Raw genomic sequence first — 20685 nt, forward strand, 5'->3', positions numbered from 1 at the left:
AATTACTAAACTAATGAGTTGATATACAATGACTTGATATACATGTACACTTAGTTATTAAATTGCTAAGCTAATGAGTTGATTTCTATGGCCCTATACTTTTCAGACGGTATTGAGACTTGCCTGGTAGATCCACAATGTTATGTTCAGCAGGACTTTACTTTCGATGATTCCTTCAACAGTTGCTACGGGAACATGTACATAAAAAACTCCACATACAACCCCGGGAAATACGTGGGAATCATTCTATGTAGTCCAACGAGGTAATTCTTAGATTCATCATTCTACACATATTAGAAATGTACATTGCACATGTATACCTTGCTATTCATGACGATTGATTGATTGATTTTATATCGTTTAACGTCCCTTTCGATAGTTTTACACTCATATGGACACGTCAGCATTTCCGATGAAGGACTGTGAGATTTAGGCCTATGCTCGGCTCTTACATCTTTTGAGCAGGAAGGGGTCTTTATCATGCCACACCTGCCGTGACACGGGGCCTCGGTTTTGCGATCTCATCCGAAGGACCGCCCCATTTAGTCGCCTCGTACAACATTCATGGCGTACTGCGAGATAAAGATATTGATACAGACAATTTAATTAGATACGAATTAGATGGAAAGGTAAAGATACCCCAACGTGACCAATCTTATACCTCCTATAAAGAATACAAAAGTAGAGCAAACACAGACCCCCGGACAAACCAGAGGTGGGATCAAGAATAAAACACAGACCCCCGAACAAACCAGAGGTGGGATCAAGAATAAAACACAGACCCCCGGACAAACCAGAGGTGGGATCAAGAATAAAACACAGACCCCCGGACAAACCAGAGGTGGGATCAAGAATAAAACACAGACCCCCGGACAAACCAGAGGTGGGATCAAGAATAAAACACAGACCCCCGGACAAACCAGAGGTGGGATCAAGAATAAAACACAGACCCCCGGACAAACCAGAGGTGGGATCAAGAATAAAACACAGACCCCCGGACAAACCAGAGGTGGGATCAAGAATAAAACACAGACCCCCGGACAAACCAGAGGTGGGATCAAGAATAAAACCCAGACCCCCGGACAAACCAGAGGTGGGATCAAGAATAAAACACAGACCCCCGAACAAACCAGAGGTGGGATCAAGAATAAAACACAGACCCCCGGACAAACCAGAAGTGGGATCAAGAATAAAACACAGATCCCCGGACAAACCAGAGATGGGATCAAGAATAAAACACAGACCCCCGGACAAACCAGAGGTGGGATCAAGAATAACAATGTGGAAAGTTTCTTACGAACGTTTGGATGGGTTGCTGTAGCTCAGTAGTCGAACGTTAGTTTCGTAACTGGAAGAGCGTTAGTTTGAGCCCCAATCGTGCCATGGCGTGTCAAACCTAAAACGTAACCATAGTTACATGTAGGAGTTGCTTCTTTGTCAGAAGTTCGGCATATACAAGTAAGAATCACGGGTCTTTCGGATATGATGATGACAAACATTCTGAGGGTATTGTATGGCAATACATAGTCCCCTACCAGTCGCAAAAATTATTGGTCCGCAACGATATTCGAAGTTCATTATATACTATGCTAGAAGTTTTAATGAGAGTGGTACTGTTATCTACTGAAATAAGAAACTTGGATCTAAACATTCAGCTGGTGTGGATGTGACTCCATAAGTTTTTATCAACGTTGTAAAGACGAACTAGAAATATACCAATTATCAAATGAATATCTGCAATCACAACAAAACAAAGTCCTAAAATCAATAATTCACACAATGTTTCTAAGTCCAAGGGCCATAACGTAGTGACGAATTAACGGACCGAAGCGAAATTCGATCTGTAACTTGTCATGGCAAAGCGAAGTATCAAATATCAAATGAATATCTGTAAGCACAAAACAAAACTAGTCCGAAAAACTGATGATCCATGCTATATTTCCAAGTCCAAGGGCTATAACTTAGTGAAAATCAACGAACCGAGATGAAATTCGAACTTGACTTGTAACTTCTATGGCAAAGCATTATACCATATATGAAATAAATATCTTCAAGAACAGGGGGGAAAATGCGGAAAACTGATTTTCTGAACTGACGGACGGACGAATTGGAAACCTAAAGTCCCCTTCGACTTCGTTGGTAGGGAACGAATAACGGAGGTCCTGTGTTGAGACAGACGTTAGCGCGTTAAAGAACCCTCACTGCAACAGCCTTGAGAACAAAGCATACTCTAGGTCTAAATTGGTGGTACTTCACCTACAGCTGGTGACGTTTCAATATGAGAGAACAAATTTCAACGTAGAACAAACGGAAGTTTGAACGGGAACTTTATGAGTTGGTGTTAGGCTTGTAAATTCGTATTCTTATTTTCAGATACCACTTGTTCCTGAGCGACGATATAGACGGTATGTTTTATAACATCGGAGATGGATCGGGTTCTGGTGATGATCACTGTGAATTGATTGGCGGAACAACATCAACTGCCATTGAATCACCAGATTATGAAAACAGTCCCGATGTACAAGGTATAGCTTTATATTTGTGGTCTAAATAGTACATTACGATTTATGCTATGGGTTAGGGTTAGGGTTATTCAGGGTGTTATCAGGGATGTTAGGGTTATTGACAAAAGTTACGGCTGATGTACACGTGATGTAAGGAATGGTTATTTAGATAATCCTCTTTCATAGGTTACTTTCGGTCATCCATGAACACACCCTTTCAATTTGGAGATATTGGTTACCTGGGACCGTCCTACAACTGGTTTGGGACATGGATAGAATGTGGGATTACAATCCCAGACGACGTGATGGTGTACTGAATTGAAGACAGTCATCTGAACTGAAGATTATAATCAAGCATGTTTTATGAAGAAACTCGTTATCAAAATTTATTGTAGGTTGTATCACATGCATGTATACCCAATATCCTTTATAGAATATACTTAGAATGTTTATTCATTTCTGTACTACTTGGAATGTTTATTCGTGTTTATTCATTTCTGTTAGAAATTGTACGTGTTTCCTATTTTATTTTGCTGGTTTCATTTAGTTTGTCTGAAATGTATGATAATGATTAATGTTAAACCATTAAACTGGTTACTCGATTATTTGAATGAAAGAAAACACCACCAATTAATACATGTAAATATATTTCATGATGATAGACAAAACCGTGGACAGCAATGGCTATCTCTCTGACAGTAAACATTTAGAAAAGCTCTTTCTCTCAAACAATATTGCTTTGCAAGATGAACTTGGTAAAATACAGGCATGTCTTTAAATTGTATATTGATGAAGGTTAGTTCTGAATAAATTAGTGGATGTCTGATAGATATCTATTTCATCTTGATGTAGTCCAGTGAGAGAATTCACAACACACTAGTATCATTACTGTAAATTTCCTCCCGTATGTTGTTACTGTAAATTGAAGCGGTGTTCGAATAAATCTCGTCATTGTCGGGGATGAAACTGTTCTTTTGCTTGGTGTGTACCGCCACACCATTCCAATTTCCGTATTCGCTATTATCTTCGTCGACGTTACTATATAAACTTTCAGTGTTTAACATCTCTTCAGAGACTTTCTGTCCATTGATATCCCTATCTTTAACGATGGGTTCTTTTCTCGATTTCACGCCATCTTTGCTATCAATTCCCACTATTGTTTCGGTTGTTTTTTCCTCACTACTTCTGTTTTGAACAGGCCCTTTCTTAGATTTCACATCATCGTTGCTGTTAGTGCCTACTATCATTTCACTTCCTTCTTTATCACTAGTGTTTCTGTTTGTAACAGGTTCTGGTTTATATTTTACATGATTGCAAGTATCGGATCCCATATTCCCTTGTATGTCGGTCTGATTTTTACTCATACTAGTTTTAGGGGCTTGGGTATTGCTATTTGTAACCATTTCATCACCAAAATTATTGTCAATTACGGAGTCGTCCCTTCGTGTGGAGGCTACACACACACTATCATTAGTTGCAAGCATTGTGTCACCATACTCTATGGGTTTTCCCTCGTTATCTGTACCTTTACTGGTTTCCGCAAATGCTTTCGACGTGCCATACTCAACATCTCCCAAAATTTCATTGTTTTCCCTTATAATTCCACACGTGCTGTATTCCTTATTTTCAAGATTTACAAAAGCATAATCGTTTTTCTTCAGTGCGTTTGGGGTCTCCGATTCTTCGTGTAGATGATTATAAAGTTCGTTCACTTCAGGTTCGTTGATGTTTTTGTCTTCGTCTTTCTTATTTTTGTTTTCTTTATCGTCGTTCAAGGATGACTGTCGATGTTTTGCTAGAGTGGGAGTGGCTAACCCGTTTGAATCTTTTTTCTTTATATAACATTGCTTTCGTGTCCGCGGACTTAAATTTCCATTCATGTTTGATGTTGATGCATTCGATTCTTGTGGAAGAATTGGGTTGTGATATCCTTTGCGTTTTCTGAAGATAAAATAAGAACTGTCTCAGTAGGAGATCAAATGTACAAAACTTTCAAAAATGGCGGTTGTTGCATTTGGCATTTAAAAAAACTGAATAGTAAGATGTTACGTTGTCTATTTGTGATTTACATGTAACGACAGCGTAAAGTGTTTAGAAAACAAAACATATCATATAATTAGATTTGAAAAAAGAAATCCACGCCTTATGTACAACCAAGGAAGATACCTTTGGCGAACAAGGAATCCTGCTAGAGCTATGACTATAAAGACCAAGACACCGATACACACCCCCATAGCTACAGTGGTAGCAAGTGTCGTTTCTGAAATTACATAAAACAATTGTAAATATTGTGAGCAATGAGCATATCCCCTCGTCACGTGAGTATCCATTTTAATATCGGGAGTTCTATACACTTGTGTTCTTTATGATATATAAACGCTTTTCCCAGTAACAGATATTGGAATATTTTTAAAACTGCATGGATGAAAATCGAAGATAACGAATAGTGATCAATCTCATAACTCCTATAAGCAATACAAAATAGATATTTGAGCAAACACGGACACGGATAATGTTTCAAACAAAGATGGACACTTACTATAAGCGAGAAGACCTTGCTTCATATCATGGTATTCTGGGGTTGAATGATCTGAAACAGATTCTCCAATGTATGAAATTACATATACATATTTATTTGAAAGGTGAAGATAATGAACAGTGATTAGTCTCATAACTCCAATGAGCAATGCAATATTAAACAACATTACACGAAGATTATTATGCCTTGTGAACTGGTGCCATGATACCGAAATTGTTTTGAATGTTTCAAAGAATTGTTACAGCTGGAGAAAATTACGAATATAAAGATTAATTGATTGATTAAATATTGTTTTACGTCCCTCTCGATAATATTTCACTGATATGGAAACGTCACGAATATAAAGAAATAACCACCCGTTTGCTAAAGTCTTAGAATGAAAAAAAATACAAATCTTTAAAATTAAGGTTTTGGTGTTTCACAAGGATGACAATCTTGAAAAGAAAACAAGTTTTTGTTTTCGTATACCTAACATACATTGTCCTACAGAAAATTAACCGATAAAAAGAGTTCAGAACAAAAGACGCTAGTCCTTCGATTCGAGGGACTTAATTTACCTTCCAAAAATTGGTAGGACACTTTGAATCCTTTAAATTGTGCCTCCTGATTTCCACTAGAAATGAAGCAAACAGTCAGAGATGGTCCCACGCTCAAAAACTGAATCAATTCGTCTCTACCTTGTTTTCCGCAATGGATGTCTCCGCGACTACCAACAGAGTCAGAATTATGTATCTACAAACGAAAAACAATTACTTTACAAATGATATTCAACTGGAGGGGTAAGAAAAATAATGTTTTAACGCAGTGAAAATGTCTGTATACCTCCACGCGGTCTTCACCGCATTCCTTATCATTCATCGATTTACCGACATCAAAATCCTCAAACGTAAGATGTATAAGATATCCAGTGGGAGCAGTTATAGTGTAGACACACGACTGGTTTGCAAAATATCTACCCGGATAGCCAGGAGAAGCAAACGTCCCGTTATCGTCTGTTAACGTCTGCTTACATGCTTGGAAAGAAAAAGTCGAACGTTTATTTCCAATACGAAGCGCTTTCTAGTTATTTACATTATAAAACGAATGAAACATAACGTAAAATCATTGTGAAGCTAATTGAAGATATTTTAAGTATTTGCTGTAATACTTATTGGTACTGTGATTTACATTAACCATGGAGTAATCACTTATTCCAATGGGGTCAACGTTTACATGGTTTGCAAAACAGCCTATTCCTAGAGGTTCTGATATCATGACTGACAGACTGTCGTACTGCATTGTAATTCCTAGAGGTTCTGATATCATGACTGACAGACTGTCGTACTGCATTGCAATTCCTAGAGGTTCTGATATCATGACTGACAGACTGTCGTACTGTATTGTAAATGACTGTCGTACCGTATTGTAAAAGACTGTCGTACTGTATTGTAAAAGACTGTTGTACTGTATTGTAAATGACTGTCGTACCGTATTGTAAAAGACTGTCGTACCGTATTGTAAAAGACTGTCGTAATTATTGTAAAAGACTGTCGTACTGCATTGTAAAAGACTGTCATACTGCATTGTAAACGACTGTCGTACTGTATTGTAAAAGACTGTTCTACTGTATTGTAATTCCAAGAGGTTCTGATATCATGACTGAGAAACTGTCGTACTACATTGTAAAAGACTGTTCTACTGTATTGTAATTCCAAGAGGTTCTGATATGACTGAGAAACTGTCGTACTGTATTGTAAAAGACTGTCGTACTGTATTTTAAAAGACTGTCGTATTGTATTGTAAATGACTGTAGTACTGTATTGTAAAAGACTGTCGTACTACATTGTAAAAGACTGTCGTACTACATTGTAAAAGACCGTCGTACTGTATTGTAAAAGACTGTCGTACTGTATTGTAATTCCTAGAGGTTCTGATATCATGACTGACAGACTGTCGCACTGTATTGTAAAAGACTGTTGTACTGCATTGTAAAAGACTGTCGTACTGCATTGTAATTTTGAATTCGCCAGTATCATCAAAACAACGCAAATAAGATATCCACGAAAATTGATGATTTTATAATGTCTTGCAAGTGGGTACAAAATAAATAACAGGTATCCCCTCTCACCTTCCCAGCGTATCCTTATAGCATGTCCCATACTGATCGCGCATGTCGATGGGAAATAGACAACAACAGGATTTTCTATTTGCAGTATTGATGCGTTTGATTTGCTCACGGTATACGTATTATCGTTAATCTGAAATGAAAAACAAAATATATTTATTTATCTTTTTATTTATTTATGATTGGTGTGAAAATTGTTGAAAATCTTCGTACCTCCACATCCGTTGTACAGTTTCTTTCAGTATTTTCTAGAAATAGAACATAACTATCAACGTTGCTAGCATTCAGAACTAGTGGACAGCTTGTGTTCAAATCTTGGTGCAACACAAGATCAACAGATAAGAATCCATCTTTGGCCTTTTGCACAACACCGCAAGCTGAAAGATATATTGTGACGTATGAGAGATGTATGATGACCCTTAGCGAAAGTAGTAAATCAATCAGCTATATAACAGACATCAAACTTACCAATCCATGATAAGGTGGAGAAATTAGACAGCAATATGTGTACTGGAGCCTCTATAGACACGCGCCCAGAAACTTGTATGATGTTTTCAGTGTTATTACACAGCTCAATGTTTTTAGTTTCCGTCAAAATCTAACATGAAGACAAGAGTTAGTAAAACTACGTGCAACATTTGAGCTAACACATTACAAATAGAAGTCTCTACGTTGGTGAAATTTTTCAAACTGAACGTAAAGCACGAAATAAACAAACAAATCACTAAATGATTAAACAATTCCTTATATAATTATTTTTACGTGTTTTGTAACTTATGCTGTCAGATTATTCAGTTTAAATGCATCAATTTCTGTAAAATAGCACTAGAATCCATCTATTTACCTACCGTTACCGATTGGTTGCAGTAGGAAGAAAAATTATCTTGAGATCGGAGAATGAGATTCTGCGTAGAAGAGCCATTTATTATCCATCTGCATGCTTCAGATTTACTTGTAGTGCTGCCATGCAGACCACGAATCTCGCCTGCATATCCATCAAAGTACCCACCACATTCTAGAAATGTTATTGTTGTAATTTATCTTTGTTTTGTTGCTAACATTAGATCTACATATAATGTTCTGCAGAAAGGCTTGATGTATGATTTGTGTTGTAATATGATTTAATTTGGTTGGTAGCAAAAATCAATTTCATTGGTAACCAAACTTTGAAAATCAGGAGCTAATTTGTAATGATTCGAAAGGCTTATTCATAGATATTTTAAAACATAATGATAAAGTAAAGGTTGATGATATTCTAGAATTAAAAGACAGGGCATATGTTCCAGTTCGTCTGTATTACAAAAGGCATACATTCAAAAGCAGAGTGGTCATCTTACCTATAAATTCAATTTGAAAGCCAGCGTGTACGTCATCCTCGTTTCCATTGGTGTAAAACGTGACCAAAGCTTCATTACCAACTAGTAGCTTGTCTGTGGGATATTCGTTACCACAGTAACGATTTACTGTACCATATGGACTTTTAACGTCTGTAACCTATCAAATGTGTATTTATGAATTACAATGTCATTTGGAATTGTACATCGACCAACATATATCCGAATAATTTACCTGTAAGTAGTCTGTACAAAAACCGTTGGGCCTTTCAGGCAATGTCAGATGTTTAAAGATGAGCCAGATTCGACTATGTTTATTTGTCTTGATAGCGTATTGACAGGAAACGGCCAGAGTGTTGACAGGATTAACTATATGTCCTTGATGGTAGAAAGTCTTCTGTCCACAACCTACGGGTAACAAGGAAACTGGGTTATCCTTTCATGACAGCTATTTAATACATGCAGGAAAGTTTGAAAATAATCATTTCTTATATCAGGTTTAGGACACGGTGGACGGAGATACGATAGAAATGTTTAACATTATGGTCTTATACTAACATCACATGCTCTAACGACTCTAACCATCTACAGTCACACGTTCAGGTAAACTCATTTTACATGCAAAACTATCATGATTTGATCTGTAATTGTAATGAATTCAGTAGGTATTACCTCCACTTGGTATTACTTTCCCGGAGAAGCTAACATGTGAGTGAAGGCCACTCGACACAAGTTTAAGTATCATCTCATTGGTCGATCCAAGTGTTAGATCATCTTCGGAGTTATTGCAGTATTCTTTTAAAAGGCTGTCTTCTCTGTATATACCGTCGAAGATCTGCAGTTTCAAAATCTTATTTGTAGAAACATCATTACATGACATACGTTCTAAGATTGATTCATTAAATGGATATTGTTTAACATCCCTTTGGAGAAGATTTCATCCATATGGAGACGTCACCACTGCCGGTGAAGGGCTGCACAATTTATAGCCAAAACTGAATTTGATCAAAACAGCACTTGTAATGTCATATGTGTAATTACGTACGTAGCATTGTCGCACTAACATATACTTTGAAATAGAGTCACATTAACTAATTCAGTTACATTCGATCAATGTTCTATTGTTCAATATCTTTATCATACTTACTAATTCATGAACAGAAATAACTACTGAAAAAGCATAGCAGAAAATATTGATAGATTATTGATTTAATAGAAATATGACCGCCCGCGGTCTTTACATGCATGGTTCAACGAATGCGAGGTCCGGAGTCCACATACAAACAAAGACCAACAGTGATAGAGCTCCTTATATTCAGCCAATAATCTTTTCTTTTTCTTTTCTTTACATTTTCCTAATTCTGTATTCATTTATAATAGGAGAGCGCATTCATCTACATGATCGGTAGAAGACGAAAAGAGTACGTCCGTTCTGGTTATTTGTAACCAGGTATCAGCACACTAACGCCAACGTGAGTAGGTAGAGTATTTTAAATCAGTAAACTCTTGTCTCTTGTAGGCTTTCCTTAGAATGAACAAATGAAGTTAGCAAAAACGGATCCCTGGACATACGAGTGCATACATGTATTTACCAGGGGTAGGGTCAGATGCCTAGGAGGAGTAAGCATCCCTGTTGATTGGTCACTCTCGCTGTTAACCCTATATTTGATCCGTTAAACGGAGTAATCCATAGTCCACATCATCTTGTAAAGAACGGTATAACAATTGGTATGAAACACCCCAGGCAGCATTGATAGCTTGCATTTGCACGCAAATCATATCATTATTACTACCACAGAATTATATCATTATAACTACCATAGAATTTGCGAAATGTTAACTTTAAAAAACTGTTTTGCAATCCCAGTAACATCAACTTAGCTGTTATTGGCCTGCCTCGACTTAAAAGTAGATCATATGCAAAACATACTCTTGTGCACCGAATCAGGAGACATAACACATATGCAAGTGATAATGAAATGTATGCGCAAAGATGGGAAATTACGACGGAGAAACTAAAGACATCTCATTTGTCATAAAGTTGAATTGTTAGTTAAAATCTATAATCATTGAATATCAAAATAAGTAAATGACAAACCTGCAGAAAATCTTTAGCACAACTTCTAGTGTATTGCAAATATTTTGTCAAACGGAAAGCAACTTTGTTTGCAGGACTGCTTCGTAGTAAAAATGAGCAGTCTATATGAACCTTGGATTGGGTATCAATATCAGCAGTAAAGGTCACATTGTCTTCAAAAATACCACCACAAACTGCAAAAGTGTGAAATAAAAAGAACAAGACTTGTCGGGCGTCATTTATGAATGCACTGTCCATTCCGTTTTCATTATAGATATCTATAATGTTTAATCAATTATTAAACCTTGTGTTGATTAAAACATAAACATAAACTATACTGTACTTACAGGACCAGGACAAAACATAAACTATACTGTACTTACAGGACCAGGACAAAACATAAACTATACTGTACTTACAAGACCAGGACAAAACATAAACTATACTGTGCTTACAGGACAAAACATAAACTATACTGTACTTACAGGACAAAACATAAACTATACTGTACTTACAGGACAAAACATAAACTATACTGTACTTACAGGACAAAACATAAACTATACTGTACTTACAGGACAAAACATAAACTATACTGTACTTACAAGACCAGGACAAAACATAAACTATACTGTACTTACAGGACCAGGACAAAACATAAACTATACTGTACTTACAGGACCAGGACAAAACATAAACTATACTGTACTTACAGGACCAGGACAAAACATAAACTATACTGTACTTACAGGACAAAACATAAACTATACTGTACTTACAGGACAAAACATAAACTATACTGTGCTTACAGGACCAGGACAAAACATAAACTATACTGTACTTACAGGACCAGGACAAAACATAAACTATACTGTGCTTACAGGACAAAACATAAACTATACTGTACTTACAGGACAAAACATAAACTATACTGTACTTACACGACCAGGACACGTTAATATTCATTGAAGAATTGCAAAGACACTGGGAACAAGATATAAATTCCAGCTCGATGTAGGAAGAGTTCATTATTCGAGTGTGAGACATCTCTGTCATTGGTCCTGCTGCTCTGAGAATTTCTGATAAGTTGTCTCTCATCTTAAAACAGTTGGTAAAAGTGGTTAAAGATACTGTTTCACTTTCTATTATTGATGCATATTTTCAATAACGTATATGTACTTATACATGCATGTAGTAACTGACAATCCATCCATGTCACACTTCAGAAACTACTGAGGGTTATACTTATAATTACTCACAACAAGTATATCCTTCCCTCTCAGTGATACACTGTGTATCTGGAAATCGATGGTGTAATATTTTGGTAAAGATATGGTGCACTTGCAAATGACAGGGGTCGCGTGAAACAATCCTTGCGGGAAATAAACAGAAATGTTTCCAGATAGATCTGTGTAATATTCGCTACATTCTAGATTTTGAAATAAAAAAAGAGAAAAACACAAACTATGTATTGTACAATCTATATACAGTGCATACTTTTACATGTAAAGATAAAGAACAAATTCACGTAAAATGTACTCCAAATGGAGAGTATCCAAATTATATATACTACGACCAAACAGCTTTTTACCATATCTCGATACGTTGATTGAGTGTGCTGGCACCATCACCTCCGTCCTTATATACACTAGTCTTCCACTCAGAACAGTGGTCTGGTTGTTTTTTGTACAAAATGTTGAATTCCAAAGGACATTCTCAAACCTATCATCATCTGAAATCTGAATATAAAAGAGCAAACATATATTGTAAAATTACTATACATGATTAAGAACAATTAGTAAGAATATGGCGGTGATTGTCCGCTAAATTTACAAGATTTTTATCATTTGTCTGTTGTTCATAAATTTGATAAATTGAGATTATTCTGATATCAGTTAAACTAGACTTCACCGGCAGTGGTGACGTCTCCATATTAGTAAAATATTCTCGAGGGTAACGTTAAACAATATTCAGTCAATCAATCAAGAAAAAAGACGCAATTCTCGCCTATGACGTCACAAATACGCGACACACATGGAAGGAGAAGATAACAAAAAGCGATCAATCCCATAAATCCTACAAGCAATGCAAAACAGGGAGCCAGACAAACACGGACCCCTGGACACACCAGAGGTGAGATCATGTGTCTAGAAGGAGTAAACATCCCCAGTCGACCGATTACACCGACCGTGAGCCCTATATCGCCATCAGGTAAACGGAGCCATCCGTAGTCAAAATCAGTGTGCCAAGAACGGCATGATATTCGGTATGAAACAAATCAGACAGTATTTGACCCAATGATAGGTTGTATTGTCAATCTAAATTGTTAAAACCACCATTACATTTGCAAAATACTGTCTTTAAACGACACTGTAGAAACCCCAGTACCTTCAACTTGTTTGTCAGTAGCAAATGTGAATTCGGAGGGATCATGTATGCTATGTAGATCACGTAGTTATATCCGCTGCGATCCAGTCTGATCCAGAGAAAAGATATGCCTGCCCTACGCAACATTTCAAAACTTCAATCAATGCTAGGAATGTTCCTATCTAACTTGTTAAAAGTTACCTGTCCACTCATAATACCCATTCAGATAGATGTCAGTTTTCACTTGGAGGAAGGTTTTCATTAATTGATGTGTTACTGTGAGCCCCAGAAGCCACTTACTTTAACAATAGATGAAAGTACAAAGGGGGTGGGTGCATTTCTACTTTAGATTTTAGCCTATGCATCAAGTGTGTTGTCACAAAACCAACAAAATATTGCCCAACTTGAAAAACATTTCGTTATATATCTTGTCAGTACTACGTTCAACCAACGTCATATACCAATCAAAATGGAGCATAAACCACAGCAATGAGAAACCGCTGTACCAGACACCAGTTAGATTTCATTCAGTACTATGCATTCTACTACGTTATAGACCATGGATCAGTGACACATTACATGTACCTCCACACTTTACACATTACATGTACCTCCACACTGTATATATTACATGTACCTCCACACTTTACACATTACATGTATCTCCACACTTTACACATTACATGTACCTCCACACTTTACATATTACATGTACCTCCACACTTTACACATTACATGTACCTCCACACTTTACACATTACATGTACCTCCACACTTTACACATTACATGTACCTCCACACTGTATATATTACATGTACCTCCACACTTTACATATTACATGTACCTCCACACTTTACACATTACATGTACCTCCACACTTTACATATTACATGTACCTCCACACTTTACATATTACATGTACCTCCACACTTTACATATTACATGTACCTCCACACTTTACATATTACATGTACCTCCACACTTTACATATTACATGTACCTCCACACTTTACACATTACATGTACCTCCACACTTTACATATTACATGTACCTCCACACTTTACATATTACATGTACCTCCACACTTTACATATTACATGTACCTCCACACTTTACACATTACATGTACCTCCACACTTTACATATTACATGTACCTCCACACTTTACATATTACATGTACCTCCACACTTTACACATTGCATGTACCTCCACACTTTACACATTACATGTACCTCCACACTTTACATATTACATGTACCTCCACACTTTACACATTACATGTACCTCCACACTTTACATATTACATGTACCTCCACACTTTACATATTACATGTACCTCCACACTTTACATATTACATGTACCTCCACACTTTACACTTTACATGTACCTCCACACTTTACACATTACATGTACCTCCACACTTTACATGTACCTCCACACTTTACACATTACATGTACCTCCACACTTTACATATCACATGTACCTCCACACTTTACATATCACATGTACCTCCACACTTTACATATTATATGTACCTTGAGGGTTTTTTCTACACTATGATCGTTTGAAAGTGTGTATAAATAGAATTAAACGACAGTTGTTTGGCAAAATTTATGTAGGGAGTTTTCAAGATATGACCATTTAAGGTTTTCAAATTTTTGTAAATTCAATATGGCCGTCAACGTGCTCCATACTACACTACAGACGACGCAATCTAATTATAAGCAATGGGCTAGGGGCTTTCCAGAGAGGACATCAGTGAGAAATATATATATCTATTTTGTATTGTTTATAGGAGTGATGAGATTGATCAATGTTCGTTATCTTCACCTTTCATATGAAACGGAAAGAAAGGGTAATGTGGAAAGTGATTCAAATTTTTGAAATGATTGCAAATACATTTCTCCTATTAGATATATTTCATTCATGTCGTACGGAATTACATTTCCAAAACAAAACGTAAAATACATAATAACATGTTCAATATTAGATATACCGTGTGATAAAAAGTACATATTTAGATATCATAATCCATAGACCCTATCTTTGTATGATACACAATCTTGAGTAAATATAACTGTCAGCCTACAAAAATAACTATCCAAATTTCCGTGTCTCCCATTAGAATATATTTTTTTTTTTTCAGGAAAAATAAAGCGCATGGGTTAATCTTTAGCATACGTGCAAACAAGGAGGTGACCCTAAAACAATAATGGACCGACAATTAAGATTCCGTCATATTAAAAACAATGAACCAATTTATCAATTATCTATTTTATTGAATTATACTGTTGTATTTGTAAAACAGATAATTCTTATATTGCCATGCGAATTTTTTTCAATTACTTTTAAACATCTCACATTGAAAAACAAATTCTAAATTGTAAGCCTGGAATGTACTTGTAGTCTATTTCAAGCTTCCATCAAAATTAAGAACAAGAGGCCCAAGGGCCACATTGCTCACCTGAGTCACCTTGGCCCATATCTGAAGACTTTCCATATATATTTGCATGTAAAACCTTAGTCCCTATTATGGCCCCAACTACCCCCGGGGGCCATGATTTGAACAAACTTGAATCTGCATTATGTCAAAAAGTTTTCTTGTAAATATCAGCTTTTCTGACTCAGTGGTTATTGAGAAGAAGATTTTAACTATATATTTGTATGTAAAACTTTGATTCCCCCTTGTGGCCCCATCCTACCCCCGGGGGCCATGATTTGAACAAACTTGAATCTGCACTATGTCAGAGTTTTCATGTAAAAATCAGCTTTTCTGGCTGAGTGGTTCTTGAGAAGAAGATTTTTAAAGATTTTTCCTATATATTTGTATGTAAAACTTTGATCCCCTATTGTGGCCCCATCCAATCCCCAGGGGCCCATGATTTGAACAAACTTGAATCTGCACTATGTCAGGAAGCTTTCATGTAAATCTCAGCTTTTCTGGCTGAGTGGTTCTTGAGAAGAAGATTTTTAAAGATTTTTCCTATATATTTGTATGTAAAACTTTGATCCCCTATTGTGGCCCCATCCAATCCCCGGGGCCCATGATTTGAACAAACTTGAATCTGCATTATGTCAGGAAGCTTTCATGTAAATCTCAGCTTTTCTGGCTTAGTGGTTCTTGAGAAGAAGATTTTTAAAGTTTTTCCCTATATATTTGTATGTAAAACTTTGATCCCCCCTTGTGGCCCCATCCTACCCCCGGGGGGCATGATTTGAACAAACTTGAATCTGCAATATGTCAGGAAGCTTTCAGGTAAATTTCAGCTCTTCTGGCCCAGTGGTTCTTGAGAAGATTCTTAAATGACCCCACCCTAATTTTGCATTTTTGTAATTATCTCCCCTTTGAAAGGGACATGGCCTTTCATTTGAACAAACCTGAAAGCCCTTTACCCAAGGATGCTTTTGGCCAAGTTTGGTTGAAATTGGCCCAGTGGTTCTGAAGAAGAAGATAAAATTGTGAAAAGTTTACAACAACAACGACAGACAAAGGACAAATTTTGATCAGAAAAGCTCACTTGAACCTTTGGTTCAGGTGAGCTAAAAACCATTCATCGTACGCTGAGAACAGAACGTACAGGATAATGACGTAAATCTGTCATAGAATACAATTTTCAAACGAGTAGAAGACAAAGTCCTAAGAATAATAAAGACATGTGTTGTTTACTAGAACGTTTAATGGCTTATATGGCTTCGTTGATTGGAGTTGATTTACAAATATTAGTTACTAGAAAGTAAACTTGAGCATTGACGAAAGTCGCCCCTAGTCGAGTGCATAGATAATTTCTAAATGTAAGAGACGTTGTCTCAACCGGTGTTCACTATAGGCACATTCTCCCACCCATCTGTGTCTGTTCAGTAAAAAGCATAAAGTACCAGAGAAAAAACACAAACTGGTAATGTGTGTCACAAATACAGCAGAAGACACCATATAAAACCTCTGCAGAAAATAAAAGTGACTGAGACATAATAAGGAAAGTTCGCGATATTGATTTGGTTGTTAGAGAGGCGATGTCTTATCCAATCTGTTGAAAAATCCACACTATGTCCGATGTCCGAAACAAGTCAGAACTAAAGATGATATGAGTTTTGAGTATCATGGAAAGGTATTTGACTTTATCCGAATATATAGAGATGAATATTCTTAAGAATTACGTCGTTGATTGCTCAAAGAGAGTTATGTGTCATTTATTTCGACTCATAAAACTCAAAAATAGAAATAAAATGTAGCAAAATCAAATATTGGAAAATTTCATAAGCCGAACTTATACATTTTGCAGGTGTGTTACTGAACATGAAAGGTGAAGATGACGAACAGTGATCAATCTCATAACTCCTATAACGGTGACAATAACGAACAGTGTTCAATCTCACAACTCCTATAAAGTTGAAAATAACGAACAGTGATCAATGTAAAACCTATACGGTACCAATTTTGATGCACCAGATGCGCATTTCGACAAATAATGTCTCTTCAGTGATGATCAACCGAAATGTTTGAAATCCGAAATAACAATGAAATTTTAGAGCTATTATAGCAAAAAACAGCGTGCCAAAAAAGTGGAGTCAATTCGTCTTAGAATAAGAGCTATGCATGAGGGAGATAATCCTTAATGTTGAAATGAATTTCTAAATTTTATAACAGCAATTAAATATACATCCGTATTTTCAAGCTAGTAACGAAGTACTTAGCTACTGGGTTGTAGAGACCCTCGGGGACTAACAGTCCACCAGCAGAGGCCTCGACCCAGGGGTTATAATGTAAAACCTATATGGTACCATGTTTGATGCACCAGATGCGCATTTCGACAAATAATGTCTCTTCAGTGATGCTCAACCGAATTGTTTGAAATCCGAAATAACAATGAAATTTTAGAGCTATTATAGCCAAAAACAGCGTGCCAAAAAAGTGGAGTCAAATTCGTCTAAGGATAAGAGCTATGCATGAGGTAGATAATCCTTAATATTGAAATGAATTTCTAAATTTTATAACAGCAATTAAATATACATCCGTATTTTCAAGCTAGTAACGAAGTACTTAGCTACTGGGCTATCAATCTCATAACTCCTATAAAGGCGAAGATAACGAACAGTTATCAATCTCATAACTCCTATAAAGGCGAAGATAACGAACAGTGATCAATCTCATAACTCCTACAAAGGTAAAGATAACGAACAGCGATCAATCTCATAACTCCTATAAAGGCGAAGATAACAAACACTGATCAATCTCATAACTCCTATAAAGGCGAAGTTAACGAACAGTTATCAATCTCATAACTCCTTTAAAGGTAAAGATAACGAGCAGTGATCAATCTCATTTCTCCTATTAAGGTAAAGATAGTGAACAGTGATCAATATCATAACTCCTATAAAGGTGATTATAACGAACAGTGATCAATCTCGTAACTCCTATAAGCAATACAAAATAGATAGTTGGACACACCAGAGGTGGGATCAGGTGCCTAGGAGGAGTAAGCATCCCCTGTTGACTGGTCACACCCGCCGTGAGCCCTATATCATGGTCAGGTAAATGGAGTTATCCGTAGTCGAAATCAGTATGCCAAGAACGGCCTAACAATCGGTATGAAACACGTCAAACAGCATTTGACTCAATGATAGGTTGTATTGATGAACTATATCGTTATAACGACCAAAGAATTTGCGAAATGCTGCACTTTAATCGAGACTATTCAAACGCCTGTACCATCAACTTGTTTGTCAGTAGCTTGCCTCGATTTAAAAACTGACTATTCGCAGAACAAGCTCTTGTGTATCGAATCAGTCGAGGTATATCAACACCATATGCAGGTGATAAGGGAATATTGCTTCATAAATATCGGAAGTTGACGATGAAGATGCTGAAACCATCCCGTTTGTCTTACAGTTTAGCCAAACGACAAGTCGAAGAATCTATTAAGATATACCTTCTGCCATTATGACCTCTCCATCAATGCACAGAATAATGATCTTCGAAATTTTCTTATCCCACCTCTGGTGTATCCAGGGTTCCGTGTTTGCTCAACTATCTATTTTGTATTGCTTATAGGAGTTATGAAATTGATCACTGTTCGTTATCTTCACTTTGCATATAGTTTACATATTGCTACACCACTTTTGCAACACACAAATACCAACAGAAGTTTGAGGTGCATGCCGTAAAGGTATTTGGTAACTCTACGGTTTATATACTCGTATAGTGATGAAAGAATCTATAGCTACGAAAACAAATGGACAGTGACAACAGTCGCACAGCAAACACGCCATCCTATGATCTTGAAACAGCAACGGAAAATGTTCTAAACCTAATTGACGTCACACCTATCCAACACCAGCGATGATAATTGAAAACCTGACTCTTATGATATGTTAATTCCCGGAATATATCAATCCACCTGACTCCGATGATCCGTTAATTCCCTCGGGAATATATAAATCCACATGAATCTGATGATCCGTTAATTCCTTCAGGAATATATTAATCCACCGTGTCAGTCTGAGTCTGTGAAAGCTCCTCAGCGACCTTAATCCTGTACCCGCTTTGGCAAAAGAAATGCGGGAATTTTGTGACAGAGAATTTATTCTGTGTATGTATATCGTAGCATATGGTGTGTATTGCTTTTTCATTTGTCATATAATCTGTTACAGGTATTGAACCAATTGACATCATAACCTACAATATAACATCAATTTCTTAAAGGGAACTTTGAATGGTTTCAGTGTATGAAACGCTAAAAACATTTTCTTGTCTTTCAGACAGTGGAAATATTAAAGGAAGCAGTCGATTTGTTCGAGTCACTACCCATGTCAATGCTCAAATCAACTTCTAAAATGATAGTACAAGTAGATTTTATGATTTTCAAAGTGTCCACAAAAGGGACATGTTATGTATTACAAATAATATTATGTATGAGTTGGTTAATGTTGAAGCCGGAAGCCAAAAAGAAATAATAATAATGTTATTGTGATCTGAATTGTGAACTTTCCACACCTTATGAATCTAGGTTGTCCGGGGGTCCGTGTTTACCTAACTACCTACTTTGTATTGCTTATAGGAGTTATGAGATTGATCACTGTTCGTTATATTCACCTTTCATTTAATCACCAAATGTTGTGAAAACTATCTCTTGTTTAATGCCCCTGAAATTTAAGATCAACGATATTGTTTTCGCTTACACTATTTATCTGTCTGTCAGTATGTTTGTCTGCAAATCTAACCTTTAGCATGACCTTTGAACCATGCAAGACACCAAATCAATACTTAGTGAGCTGCATGTAAAGTGCAAAGGGTCAAGTTTATTCATCAACGGAAGGTAGAGGTTGTACTAATTACTACAGGACTTTGTCATGCTCGTGAAACAGTGTTCTGAAGACGTATTCTATTGAGGCAGGATTATGACTTAAATGGGACATACACATATGAATGTCATTCAATATCTTGGCCCGAATTTTCCTCATTGAAAAAAGGCTTACACTGATACACTGAAAATTACGAAGCCACTTACAATCACATCATGAAGACACGCCACTGATGAGATTTCTATTGAAAGGGCTCCCTGTCTTGGAACTATTCTCCAGTCACAGTAAGAATGGTTTTGTAGCGGGGAAATTGTGGCCATGCTATTCCTATCATCAATCTGTGAACAATCCGAATGCCCTGTAAACAAAACATATCATGGTTCACTATTCGTGATCTTCACCTTTCATCAATTAATCTTTGAGTATAACACAATTCTTCATGAACAAAATGTCCAT

The 20685-nt window shown here is 36.6% G+C and overlaps 2 protein-coding genes across 3 annotated transcripts in view; one reads left to right on the forward strand and one right to left on the reverse strand.

The window, feature by feature from the left end:
- Positions 1-3336, forward strand: part of LOC125683747 (isoamyl acetate-hydrolyzing esterase 1 homolog) — a 44013-nt gene extending 40677 nt beyond the window's left edge. Inside the window, exons 5-7 of the mRNA XM_056141758.1 lie at positions 107-263; positions 2374-2525; positions 2691-3336. Of these exons, the coding sequence (XP_055997733.1) occupies positions 107-263; positions 2374-2525; positions 2691-2821 (440 nt within the window). The 3' untranslated portion in view covers positions 2822-3336. The remainder of the gene's footprint in view (positions 1-106; positions 264-2373; positions 2526-2690) is intronic.
- The window catches only part of LOC125683745 (cubilin-like), a 34727-nt gene continuing 17176 nt past the window's right edge, over positions 3135-20685 (reverse strand). Inside the window, exons 2-18 of one of the 2 annotated variants that reach the window (XM_048925186.2) lie at positions 20436-20587; positions 12150-12297; positions 11818-11987; positions 11500-11656; positions 10580-10752; positions 9154-9316; positions 8717-8889; positions 8485-8641; positions 7996-8162; positions 7616-7745; positions 7361-7524; positions 7151-7280; positions 5866-6056; positions 5601-5775; positions 5044-5094; positions 4671-4764; positions 3135-4445 (exon numbers count right to left, since the gene is read on the reverse strand). In XM_048925186.2, coding sequence (XP_048781143.2) covers positions 3371-4445; positions 4671-4764; positions 5044-5094; positions 5601-5775; positions 5866-6056; positions 7151-7280; positions 7361-7524; positions 7616-7745; positions 7996-8162; positions 8485-8641; positions 8717-8889; positions 9154-9316; positions 10580-10752; positions 11500-11656; positions 11818-11987; positions 12150-12297; positions 20436-20587 — 3470 coding nt within the window. In that variant the 3' untranslated portion in view covers positions 3135-3370. The remainder of the gene's footprint in view (positions 4446-4670; positions 4765-5043; positions 5095-5600; positions 5776-5865; positions 6057-7150; positions 7281-7360; positions 7525-7615; positions 7746-7995; positions 8163-8484; positions 8642-8716; positions 8890-9153; positions 9317-10579; positions 10753-11499; positions 11657-11817; positions 11988-12149; positions 12298-20435; positions 20588-20685) is intronic. The other variant, XM_048925187.2, reaches the window with a different exon arrangement.

Source organism: Ostrea edulis, chromosome 6 (genome assembly GCF_947568905.1).
Source record: "Ostrea edulis chromosome 6, xbOstEdul1.1, whole genome shotgun sequence".
Taxonomy (NCBI): domain Eukaryota; kingdom Metazoa; phylum Mollusca; class Bivalvia; order Ostreida; family Ostreidae; genus Ostrea; species Ostrea edulis.